The sequence below is a fragment of the Oncorhynchus mykiss genome, chromosome 11 (genome assembly GCF_013265735.2).
Source record: "Oncorhynchus mykiss isolate Arlee chromosome 11, USDA_OmykA_1.1, whole genome shotgun sequence".
NCBI lineage: Eukaryota > Metazoa > Chordata > Actinopteri > Salmoniformes > Salmonidae > Oncorhynchus > Oncorhynchus mykiss.
Genome location: NC_048575.1, coordinates 83,102,790 through 83,115,054, shown reverse-complemented (window position 1 = coordinate 83,115,054; position 12,265 = coordinate 83,102,790). Strand labels below are relative to the sequence as shown.

At 42.5% G+C, this 12,265-nt stretch overlaps 1 protein-coding gene across 3 annotated transcripts in view; it reads left to right on the top strand.

The window, feature by feature from the left end:
- Positions 1 to 12,265, top strand: part of LOC110536507 (AT-rich interactive domain-containing protein 3A) — a 224,887-nt gene that overhangs the window by 173,895 nt on the left and 38,727 nt on the right. For all 3 annotated transcript variants that reach the window (XM_036936538.1, XM_036936536.1, XM_036936537.1), the window contains one exon: positions 11,101 to 11,284. In XM_036936538.1, the coding sequence (XP_036792433.1) occupies positions 11,101 to 11,284 (184 nt within the window). The remainder of the gene's footprint in view (positions 1 to 11,100; positions 11,285 to 12,265) is intronic.

Sequence of the window (12,265 nt, the reverse complement as noted above, 5' to 3'; positions counted from 1 at the left end):
GTATGAGAATGTGATTGGTCTGCTGTGGTCTGTATGAGAATGTGATTGGTCTGCTGTGGTCTGTAGGAGAACGTGATTGGTCTGCTGTGGTCTGTGGGAGAACGTGATTGGTCTGCTGTGGTCTGTTGGAGAACGTGATTGTTCTGCTGTGGTCTGTAGGAGAACGTGATTGGTCTGCTGTGGTCTGTAGAAGAACGTGATTGGTCTGCTTCTGTCTGTAGAAGAATGTGATTGGTCTGCTGTGGTCTGTAGAAGAATGTGATTGGTCTGCTGTAGTCTGTAGAACATCAGGCATTCGTTTAATTTGAAAGACTGAAGAGGTTTGTTACGACATTGAACACCAATGAATAGTTTACTGTTGTTGTTATCGTTTTATTCAGAACAAAAGTAGTCTATTGAATTCTTGAATCGTTGAACCCAGTCCTCAATCAAATACTCGTCCTTGATGAAACTGACAGAAGACAATAAATTAAATCAAAGTTTATCTTAATTACAGGCTCTAACCAACAATGCAATTTTTAAGTAGGAAAAAAAAGGTATTAGGTGAACAATAGATAAGTAAAGAAATAAAAAAAATGTAAAAAAAAGTTTAAAAATAACAGTAGCGAGACTATATACAGGCACCTGTTAGTTGATTAGCTGATTGAGGTAGTATGTACATGTAGGTATGGTTAAAGTGAGTATGCATATGTGATAACAGAGAGTAGCAGTAGCGTAAAAGAGGGGTTGGGGGTTGGCGGGTGGTGGGTGGCGGGACACAATGCAAATAGTCCGGGAAGCCAATGTGCTAACCGGGTCACCAGTTTGTCAGGGCAATTGAGGTAGTATGTACGTGAATGTATAGTTAAAGTGACTACGCATATAAGATAAACAGAGAGTAGCAGGAGCATAAAAGAGGGGTTGGGGGCTGGGGGCGAGGGGCACACAATGCAAATAGTCCAGGTCGCCATTTGATTAGCTGTTCAGGAGTCTTATGGCTTGGGGGTAGAAGCTGTTTAGAAGCCTCTTGGACCTAGACTTGGCGCTCCGGTACCGCTTGCCATGCGGTAGTAGAGAGAACAGTCTATGACTGGGGTGGCTGGGGTCTTTGACAATTTTTAGGGCCTTCCTCTGACACCATCTGGTGTAGAGGTCCTCTATGGCAGGCAGCTTAGCCCCAGTGATGTACTGGGCCGTACGTACTACCCTCTGTAGTGTCTTGCGGTCGGAGGCCGAGCAGTTGCCATACCAGGCAGCGATGCAACCAGGCAGTGATGCTCTCGATGGTGCAGCTGTAGACCCTTTTGAAGATCTGAGGGCCCATGCCAAATCTTTTTAGTTCCCTGAGGGGGAATAGGCTTTGTCGTGCCCGTGCCCTCTTCACGACTGTCTTGGTGTGTTTGGACCATTCTAGTTTGTTGGTGATGTGGACACCAAGGAACTTGAAGCTCTCAACCTTCTCCACTGCAGCCCCGTCGATGAGAATGGGGGCGTGCTCGTTCCTCCTTTTCCTGTAGTCCACATTCATCTCCTTAGTCTTGGTTACGTTGAGGGATAGGTTGTTATTCTGACACCACCCGGCCAGGTCTCTGACATCCTCCCTCTCATGCATGCCTCAGTGTGCTTGCCTCAAAGCGAGCATAGAAGTGATTTAGCTTGTCTGGTAAGATATTCGTGATCGTACCTCGTCTAATTTATTGTCCAATGATTACACGTTGGCAAGTAATATTGATGGTAACAACAGCTTTCCCACTCGCCTTCTGCGGATCCTTACGAGTCCTCTGTACCTGCGTCTCTTCCTCTTGCAAATAACTGGGTTGTTGGCCTTGTCGGGTGTTAGGAGTATGTCCTGTGCGTCCTGCTTGTTGAAGAAAAAATCTTTGTCTAATCCGAGGTGAGTGATCGCTGTCCTGATATCCAGAAGCTCTTTGTCTAATCCGAGGTGAGTGATCGCTGTCCTGATATCCAGAAGCTCTTTGTCTAATCCGAGGTGAGTGATCGCTGTCCTGATATCCAGAAGCTCTTTGTCTAATCCGAGGTGAGTGATCGCTGTCGTGATATCCAGAAGCTCTTCGTCTAATCCGAGGTGAGTGATCGCAGTCCTAATATCCAGAAGCTCTTCGTCTAATCTGAGGTGAGTGATCTCTGTCCTGATATCCAGAAGCTCTTAGTCTAATCCGAGGTGAGTGATCACTGTCCTGATATCCAGAAGCTCTTAGTCTAATCCGAGGTGAGTGATCTCTGTCCTGATATCCAGAAGCTCTTAGTCTAATCCGAGGTGAGTGATCACTGTCCTGATATCCAGAAGCTCTTAGTCTAATCCGAGGTGAGTGATCACTGTCCTGATTTCCAGAAGCTCTTTGTCTAATCCGAGGTGAGTGATCACTGTCCTGATATCCAGAAGCTCTTTGTCTAATCCGAGGTGAGTGATCGCAGTCCTGATATCCAGAAGCTCTTCGTCTAATCCGAGGTGAGTGATCCCTGTCCTGATATCCAGAAGCTCTTTGTCTAATCCGAGGTGAGTGATCACTGTCCTGATATCTAGAAGCTCTTTGTCTAATCCGAGGTGAGTGATCGCAGTCCTAATATCCAGAAGCTCTTTGTCTAATCCGAGGTGAGTGATCACTGTCCTGATATCCAGAAGCTCTTTTTTTGCCGTAAGATACGGTTGCAGAAACATTATGTACAAAATCAGTTACAAATAACGCCGTAATAATAGCACCATTGGTTTTATAGGATCCTTAGCTTTGTGCATGGCCATGGACCTCAGTCTGCTGTACCTCAGGCTGTACCTCTGTCTCCTGAACCTCAGTCTCCTGTATCTCAGTCTCCTGAACCTCAGTCTCCTGAACCTCAGTCGCCTGAACCTCAGTATTCTGTACCTCAGTCTCCAGAACCTCAGTCTCCTGAACCTCAGTCTCCTGAACCTCAGTCTCCTGTATCTCAATCTCCTGAACCTCAGTATTCTGTACCTCAGCCTCCTGTACCTCAGTCTCCTGTACCTCAGTCTCCAGAACCTCAGTCTCATGTACCTCAGTCTCCTGAACCTCAGTCTCCTGAACCTCAGTCTCCTGTACCTCAGTCTCCTGAACCTCAGTCTCCTGTACCTCAGTCTCCTGTACCTCAGTCTCCTGAACCTCAGTCTCATGTACCTCAGTCTCCTGAACCTCAGTCTCTTGAACCTCAGTCTCCTGTACCTCAGTCTCTTGAACCTCAGTGTCCTGTACCTCAGTCTCCTGTACCTCAGCCTCCTGCACCTCAGTCTCCTGTACCTCAGTCTCCTGAACCCCAGTCTCCTGAACCTCAGTCTCCTGTACCTCAGTCTCCTGTACCTCAGTCTCCTGAACCTCAGTCTCCTGAACCTCAGTCTCCTGTACCTCAGCTTCTTGAACCTCAGTCTCCTGTACCTCAGTCTCCTGTACCTCAGCCTCCAGAACCTCAGTCTCCTGTACCTCGTGTCTGATTAAATAAGTGATGGCCTTTTGAGCTGGTCTCATCAAAAGCAGACAAAACAATGGTGGTGTTACTGTCTTTGTGTACTGATAAATATCCTGTGTGATGGACTGTCTTTCTCCTCCAGGCTGTTGGGGGTTGTGGGTATTAATTGATTACCGCCCCAGAAACCACAATCAGCACTTTCTGTTGAATAAGTCAGTCAATTTTTGTCCCAGCTAGTGTAATTATCTGGAATACTAAGGGACAGAAGAGAAGACAGCTAAGCTTTAAAGAATGGTTCCAGGCTTCTATTGCCACAACTCTAAATATCCTGCTGGAAACTATAGGTGGTACGACTTCTGTGCTTCAGAGACAGACAGACACAGGGACAGACAGAAACAGGGACAGACAGACAGACAGACAGACAGACAGACAGACAGACAGAGGGAAACATTCCTACAGTTTCCATGTTTGGCTGGACAATAGAGTTCTATTCTAGGTTCATGCTGTATTCTATGTTCTAGGGCAGCAGGGTAGCGTAGTGGTTAGAGAGTTAGAGCTGTAACCAAAAGGTTACAAGTTCAAATCCCTGAACTGACAATTTACAAATCTGTCGTTCTGCCCCTGAACAAGGCAGTTAACCCACTGTTCCTAGACCAGTTAACCCACTGTTCCTAGACCAGTTAACCCACTGTTCCTAGACCAGTTAACCCACTGTTCCTAGACCAGTTAACCCACTGTTCCTAGACCACTGTTTTAGGTTCATGTTGTATTCTAGGTTCATGCTGTATTCTAGGTGCATGCTGTATTCTAGGTTCATGCTGTATTCTAGGTTCATGCTGTATTCTAGGTTCATGTTGTATTCTAGGTTCATGTTGTATTCTAGGTTCATGCTGTATTCTAGGTTCATGCTGTATTCTAGGTTCATGCTGTATTCTAGGTTCATACTGTATTCTAGGTTCATGCTGTATTCTAGGTTCATACTGTATTCTAGGTTCATGCTGTATTCTAGGTTCATGCTGTATTCCAGGTTCATACTGTATTCTAGGTTCATACTGTATTCTAGGTTCATGCTGTATTCTAGGTTCATGCTGTATTCTAGGTTCATGCTGTATTCTAGGTTCATACTGTATTCTAGGTTCATACTGTATTCTAGGTTCATGCTGTATTCTAGGTTCATACTGTATTCTAGGTTCATGCTGTATTCTAGGTTCATGCTGTATTCCAGGTTCATACTGTATTCTAGGTTCATGCTGTATTCTAGGTTCATACTGTATTCTAGGTTCATACTGTATTCTAGGTTCATGCTGTATTCTAGGTTTATGCTGTATTCTAGGTTCATGCTGTATTCTAGGTTCATGCTGTATTCTAGGTTCATACTGTATTCTAGGTTCATGCTGTATTCTAGGTTCATACTGTATTCTAGGTTCATGCTGTATTCTAGGTTCATGCTGTATTCTAGGTTCATGCTGTATTTTAGATTCATGCTGTATTCTAGGTTCATACTGTATTCTAGGTTCATGCTGTATTCTAGGTTCATGCTGTATTCTAGGTTCATACTGTATTCTAGGTTCATACTGTATTCTAGGTTCATTCTGTATTCTAGGTTCATACTGTATTCTAGGTTCATACTGTATTCTAGGTTCATGCTGTATGGGCCCTCCCTAACCCAGTCAGCTGTTTGCACTGATTGTAAATCACTCTGGATAAGAGCGTCTGCTAAATGAACAACAGTAAAGTCTAAATGTAAGGAAACTACTGAAGCGCCATTCCAATTAGATGGGCTGTCCACATGTAGATAAACAGTTGTTTTCCTGCTAGCTGCATTACATTAATCCTTCATTTCACAGGTTAAAAGAGCCAAGTAAATGAAGAGGAGAAACTCCTCTGGCCAGTTCCATTACCGGCTTGCTGCAAAGGTGCGAAACTGAACGCATCAGCGACGAAGCCGAGCGAAAAGATGACGATTACTCTGCTCTACTAAGTCCCGATTCCCTCTGCAAGCTCCAATTACACACTGCAATCTTTTAGCAAGTGAGTGATTAACTAGAGGACTGCCTGTGCCGTCGTTAGTCCGTTAGAGGAGTCGTACACGAGGTGCTTTTTTCCTCCCGCCCGCCATTCCTCATTGTCAACGTGATCCATGAGCTGATCGGATCGTCTCTGCTGACAAAAGACTGTCCTCTCCTCTTTTATTCTTCATATCCCTTTCAGGGAATCGAGACGAATGCATCACGCCAGGTATTGAAAGCACATAAATCTGGTTTTAAGAGGCCTGTCTTGGTTGGGTCAGATTCTAACAGACAAAAGCGTTTCTGAGGCCAGGTCTTTTTTATTTATTGCCCGGTGCTCGTTTGGGTAGGCCATTGTGGATCGGGATAAATAATAGTTGTATAGATCAAGGCAACGGCCTGTGCATTATCACCGGTGAGAATGTATGTATGTCTCGGTGACGGTGTATTACTAAAGGTTGTTTCTTTGTGTTTCTCTTCTCATTACTGTCGTGTGTCCTAGTATTAGCCTACTGTACTGTATGTTCTGCATTGTGACACTGTACAACATTTTAAAAATAACACCCCAATAAACACCTCTTAAACTGTAGTAACACCAAGCTGAATGTTACACTACAGTCAATCAAGCATCTCAATCTTAATTATGAGAGAACTCCAAGTACGTCCGTTAACCTTTGTGAAGTCTCTTTAATGATTTAGAATCACCTCACTTCTCCTGAGGCCACTTTCACCATACAGTGGTGATATATAGACAGTTTAGTGTGGAGTTGGAAACGGCGATAGATGGGCTTTGGGTGGTGCTACTTTAGATATAATGGCCAGTATTGTCCTGGTCGGAGAGACAGGATAAATCTCTAGTTTTAATGTTGTCTTTCTCCTCAGTCGGTTCTACTGCCAGCCAAGTCATCCCATAATTACCAGCCTTAATTTATGTGTTTTTACCGCCTCAGACGATACTTCACCCCCTCTCCTCCCCCTCTCCTCTCCTCCCCTTCTCCTCTCCTCTCCTCCCCCTCTCCTCTCCCTCTCCTCCCCCTCTCCTCCTCCTCTCCTCCCCCTCTCCTCCTCCTCTCCTCTCCCTCTCCTCTCCTCCCCCTCTCCTCCTCCTCCTCTCCTCCTCCTCTCCTCCCCCTCCTCTCCTCCTCCTCTCCTCCCCCTCCCCTCTCCTCCGGTGTATGGTCCTGCACTGCTTGCTGCTGTTTCCACTATATTTCTGCAGGTATTGATTGCCATTATATGGTAAACTCGATGGGTACAATGGAACTCTATCAGCAAAATACAGGTTCATTATCTCAGGGTCAGGCTGCTCACAAAGGGCCGACCCTTCCCTCTTTACGGCCGACCCTTTAAACTGCATAGTACAAATTATTATCTGCCTCCTTATACCCTACTAATTAAGACTTGAGTGGAATAAAGCTTAGGGTCAGGGTTAGGTTAGCAGGGTTAAGGCCAGAGTGGAATGAAGTTTAGGGTTGGGGTTAGGGTTGAACAGTGATTGCTTCTTTAAAAAGAAGTTGAATGTTTAAAGTAATGTTAATTTCATAGCTAAAGGTGTATTTAAATTCTACACGTACAGTAGTAACATAGAGGAGGCATTAAAGGGGCAGTATTTATATAACGTAGAGGAGGCATTAAAGGTGTAGTACTGATATAACATAGAGGTTGCATTAAAGGGGCAGTATTTATATAACGTAGAGGGGGCATTAAAGGGGCAGTATTTATATAACATAGAGGAGGCATTAAAGGGGCAATATTTATATAACGTAGAGGGGGCATTAAAGGGGCAGTATTTATATAACATAGAGGAGGCATTAAAGGGGCAGTATTTATATAACATAGAGGGGCATTAAAGGGGCAGTATTTATATAACGTAGAGGAGGCATTAAAGGGGCAGTATTTATATAACATAGAGGAGGCATTAAAGGGGCAGTTTTTATATAACGTAGAGGAGGCATTAAAGGGGCAGTATTTATATAACGTAGAGGAGGCATTAAAGGGGCAGTATTGCAGTTGAAACAACAGTAAAGTTCTCACCCCTTTATTTTGGTTAACAGCTGAGGGACGGGGCTGGAGAAATGATATCACACGTTAATTAGTAGACAGAGATATGGAATCAAGGACTGACCATCCATGATGTCAACATTATAGTTTTTTTTTTAACTAGGCAAGTCTATTAAGAACATTTTTTTTTGTCAATTACGGCCTAGGAACAGTGAGTTAACTATCTTGTTCAGGGGGCAGAATGACAGATGTTTACCTTGTCAGCTCAGGGATTCGATCTTGCAACCTTTTGGTTGTAAGTCCAACGCTCTAACCACTAGGACACCTGGCTAGGCTACCTGCCTCCCCGCAAACCATGCTTTGAAGGCTTACATTGCATTATAACAAGCATATAGGGTCCTGATGGGGTGGGTCAAGGGGTGCAAAGAGAGGGTATATTACTGGAAACTTTCAAAGTTTAACAGTAAAATACCAGAATTGTGGTATTTTTCTAAGATTTTAAGAAATCTATTACAATTAATTTGGTGGCCCTTTAGGGTACTTCAGATGATCACAGGTATCTGTAATAATCTCTGGTCTCTACTTCAGATGATCACAGGTATCTGTATTAATCTCTGGTCTCTACTTCAGATGATCACAGGTATCTGTAATAATCTCTGGTCTCTACTTCAGATGATCACAGGTGTCTGTAATAATCTCTGGTCTCTACTTCAGATGATCACAGGTATCTGTATTAATCTCTGGTCTCTACTTCAGATGATCACAGGTATCTGTAATAATCTCTGGTCTCTACTTCAGATGATCACAGGTATCTGTAATAATTTCTGGTCTCTACTTCAGATTATCACAGGTGTCTGTATTTATCTCTGGTCTCTACTTCAGATGATCACAGGTATCTGTAATAATCTCTGGTCTCTACTTCAGATGATCACAGGGTTCTGTATTAATCTCTGGCCCTCTGTGTGGCCTAATCACATGTACAATATTAAAAAGCATCAAATGAGATGATTTTCTAATAAAACTGAATGGCACACCTATAAAACATAATCCCAAATACAAACTCAATTTAGAGAATACCATTAGTGTTTAATATGAGGGTTCCAACATAACAAATCATTTTGATATATATTGTATTAAACAGATATTATTTTAATTTTTTTTACTATAACCAGGTTTCCATCCAACCTTTTTATGCCAGTAAAGTACATGCCAGGAAAAAAGATTGTCATGACATAATTTTTTTCCCGGTAAACTTTACAATTGTAGACAAAACAAAATACGCGAGACAAGGTGGGATCTTTTGGGGACAGATTTCCATGTCCATATTCAAAAATCCGCATTAAAATAATATGTGCATTTTTCCACGAAGAGATGTGTTACAATCAAATGTGTTATATAAAATGTTGCTTGTTGCGTGATGATGTAGTGCACATAAACATACGTTTTGCAGTTAAATTGAGATGTACCGAATAAAGAATACAAGTTAAACGGGTTCCATCGCATGTTCAACTCTACTGATGGTTTTGCACCATATAGTGTCTTCCCACTCTGGTATTGACTCTAGACAACAGCAGTAACTGCGCGCTGTTGGCCGGAGCGCATGTATAGCCCACAGTACATGATGAGACTATTATGGACAAAAAGGCAAGATTTTTATTTATTTTTTCAAACGCAGCCAAGCATCGATTATCATGTTACCAGAATAAGACCCTCGATATTTACTTGGAAACGAGCATCAAGCTCATCACTTTTCACGTTTACCACCCTGTCGAAGTTCATCATCATTTATTTCATCTGTCTAATCATGACGTCTGTGATCTTCAAGTCGGTAAAATCGGGGGTCGCGAAAGAGGCCGGAGTTCCCGACTTGGAATTTTGAGTTGGATTTGCCAGTCGGAGTTCGTTCTTTTCGAATTCCCAGTTGTCTTGAACGCATTGAAGATGGAAGTCGGAGATTTCCAAGTTCTGAGTTCTCAGTAGTTCTGAGTTCTCAGTAGTTCTGAGTTCTCAGTAGTTCTGAGTTCTCAGTAGTTCTGAGTTCTCAGTAGTTCTGAGTTCTCAGTTGTTAATATATAAATATAATAAATGCATAATAAACTGTTTGCTTTCCGGATGAGTCGTAGTGGGAGGACTCCACAACATGTCATCGTGTGACTCCAAATGAACTTTGATATATTGGTTATTATATACATTTTTGCGCATACAAGTGTTTCCACCAACATTTCCCGCAATGATTTTACCAACACAAAAATATTCCACCTTGTCTAGCGTATGGGTCGTTACAGTATTTTTTGAGGGGAAAGTTTATAGAAAAATGTTCTGTTTCCATCAGGCCTGTAAATTGTTTATCCGACTTGTATTTTACTGGCATATAGACTTTGAATGGAAACCTGGTTAGTAAAATTAATTATGCCAAAAATGTCGGTGGAAACGCTTTTATGTGCAAATATTGATATAATAACCATCATATCAAAGTAAACTTGTAGTCACGACTCGGGAAAGCATGCAGTTTATTAGGCAACAGATTAAATAAATTATCATGAACTTATTAACATGTGAATGTGCAAAGTGTTAATCTTGATGTGTCCTTTCCAATAAAAATCCAGGGTCTTATTCCGGGTGACATGATCATCGACGCTTGTTTGCGTTTGACAAATACAATTAGTGTCGCTCTTTAGTTCATCATATAGTCATCATGTAGGCTAAACGCGCTCTGTGCCCATACCGGTGTCGGCACACTCGTTGTACAGTATAACGCAAAACATATTTGTGAGATAACCATCAGCATAGTTGAAAATGTGATGGAACCCAATTTAACTTTTTTTTAAAAATGTTATCCAGTACATGGTATTTTAAACCGCAAAATGTATGTTTTATGTGCACTACGTCATCACGCACAGTTGTTTATCTGCAACAAGTCAATTTGATGGAAACATTTCTGGCGGGGGGGGGGGGGGGGGGGGGGGTGCGCATATGTATTTTTATGAATATTCTCATGAAAATCTGTCGCGAATTGGATGGAAACCTAGTTTAAGTCAGTATGTATTTGTTGTCAATGTTTTTCCGTCAAACCGGTGGTAGTGGTGAAAAAAGTAAATATTTAGAATAGTTGCAGAGTTCATTTAAAATAATCCCGTTAATGATTAGATATTTTATTCATTAATTAGACTATTTTCTCTTGAACCATATGGTCTATCTACTAGAAACTCATGGACAATATGGACACAGATATGAAAAATGAATACTATATATTAATTACTTGTTTTAAAGTTATTTGATTGCAAATGATTTTCTGTTAATTACCAAAATTACTGAAGATTCCGGTATCTTTGATAAACTACCGGTAGCTTTGCAACCCTAGGTACAACAGTTGAACTAAGATCACGAGGCATTTATAAGTTATATTCTTCAAGAATCAGCGGGTTTATATCGATAATTTAAATGTCAAAAAATATATTTAGCAAACACAGATTGCCCCTTTTAATAAAACGCTGTATAAAAAAGTCAAGGGGGAGTTTTTCAAAAAGTAATATGTTTTGTTAGCCAAGATGTCAGCTATTGGACCGCTTCCAGATAAATTGGCTTTATAAGCCACAGCTAGCGAGGAAACCCTCTCTATCGATGGACTGAAGTTAATAGCATTGATTGTGGATATTGTGTTTTGTCTCTACAGGGACTCCAGTGAATCGTATTCCTATCATGGCCAAGCAGGTGTTGGATCTGTACACGCTCTACAAGCTGGTCACAGAAAAAGGCGGCTTAGTGGAGGTCATCAATAAGAAAATATGGCGTGAGATCACCAAAGGCCTCAACCTCCCTACCTCCATCACCAGCGCAGCGTTCACCCTGCGTACTCAGTGAGTGACACTGATAAATAACCTGATAACCTGCATCGCATATCACTTGACTCTACAGTAGTGGTACAGGAGTGGTGGTAGTGTAGTGTAGTACAGTAGTGGTACAGTCTCGGAGAGCTAAGAGTCTCTACACCAGTAGTGGTACAGGGGGTCTCGGAGAGCTAAGAGTCTCTACACCAGTAGTGGTACAGGGAGTCTCGGAGAGCTAAGAGTCTCTACACCAGTAGAGGTACAGGGAGTCTCGGAGAGCTAAGAGTCTCTACACCAGTAGTGGTACAGGGAGTCTCGGAGAGCTAAGAGTCTCTACACCAGTAGTGGTACAGGGGGTCTCAGAGAGCTAAGAGTCTCTACACCAGTAGTGGTACAGGGAGTCTCGGAGAGCTAAGAGTCTCTACACCAGTAGTGGTACAGGGAGTCTCGGAGAGCTAAGAGTCTCTACACCAGTAGTGGTACAGGGAGTCTCGGAGAGCTAAGAGTCTCTACACCAGTAGAGGTACAGGGAGTCTCGGAGAGCTAAGAGTCTCTACACCAGTAGTGGTACAGGGGGTCTCGGAGAGCTAAGAGTCTCTACACCAGTAGTGGTACAGGGAGTCTCGGAGAGCTAAGAGTCTCTACACCAGTAGTGGTACAGGGAGTCTCGGAGAGCTAAGAGTCTCTACACCAGTAGTGGTACAGGGAGTCTCGGAGAGCTAAGAGTCTCTACACCAGTAGTGGTAAAGGGGGTCTCGGAGAGCTAAGAGTCTCTACACCAGTAGTGGTACAGGGACCACAAGTGTTTTATGAGATATATGATTAGATATATGATGTTATATATGATTAGATATATGATTAGATATATGATTAGATATGTGTCTGTATTAATACTACAGATGATTCAGAATACACCATAATGTCATGTAAGGTTTGGACTTAGATTCTATCTAAAACCCAGCCTGTTGTTATTCTTAGAAACGCATATCTAATCCCCACTGCTGTACAGTA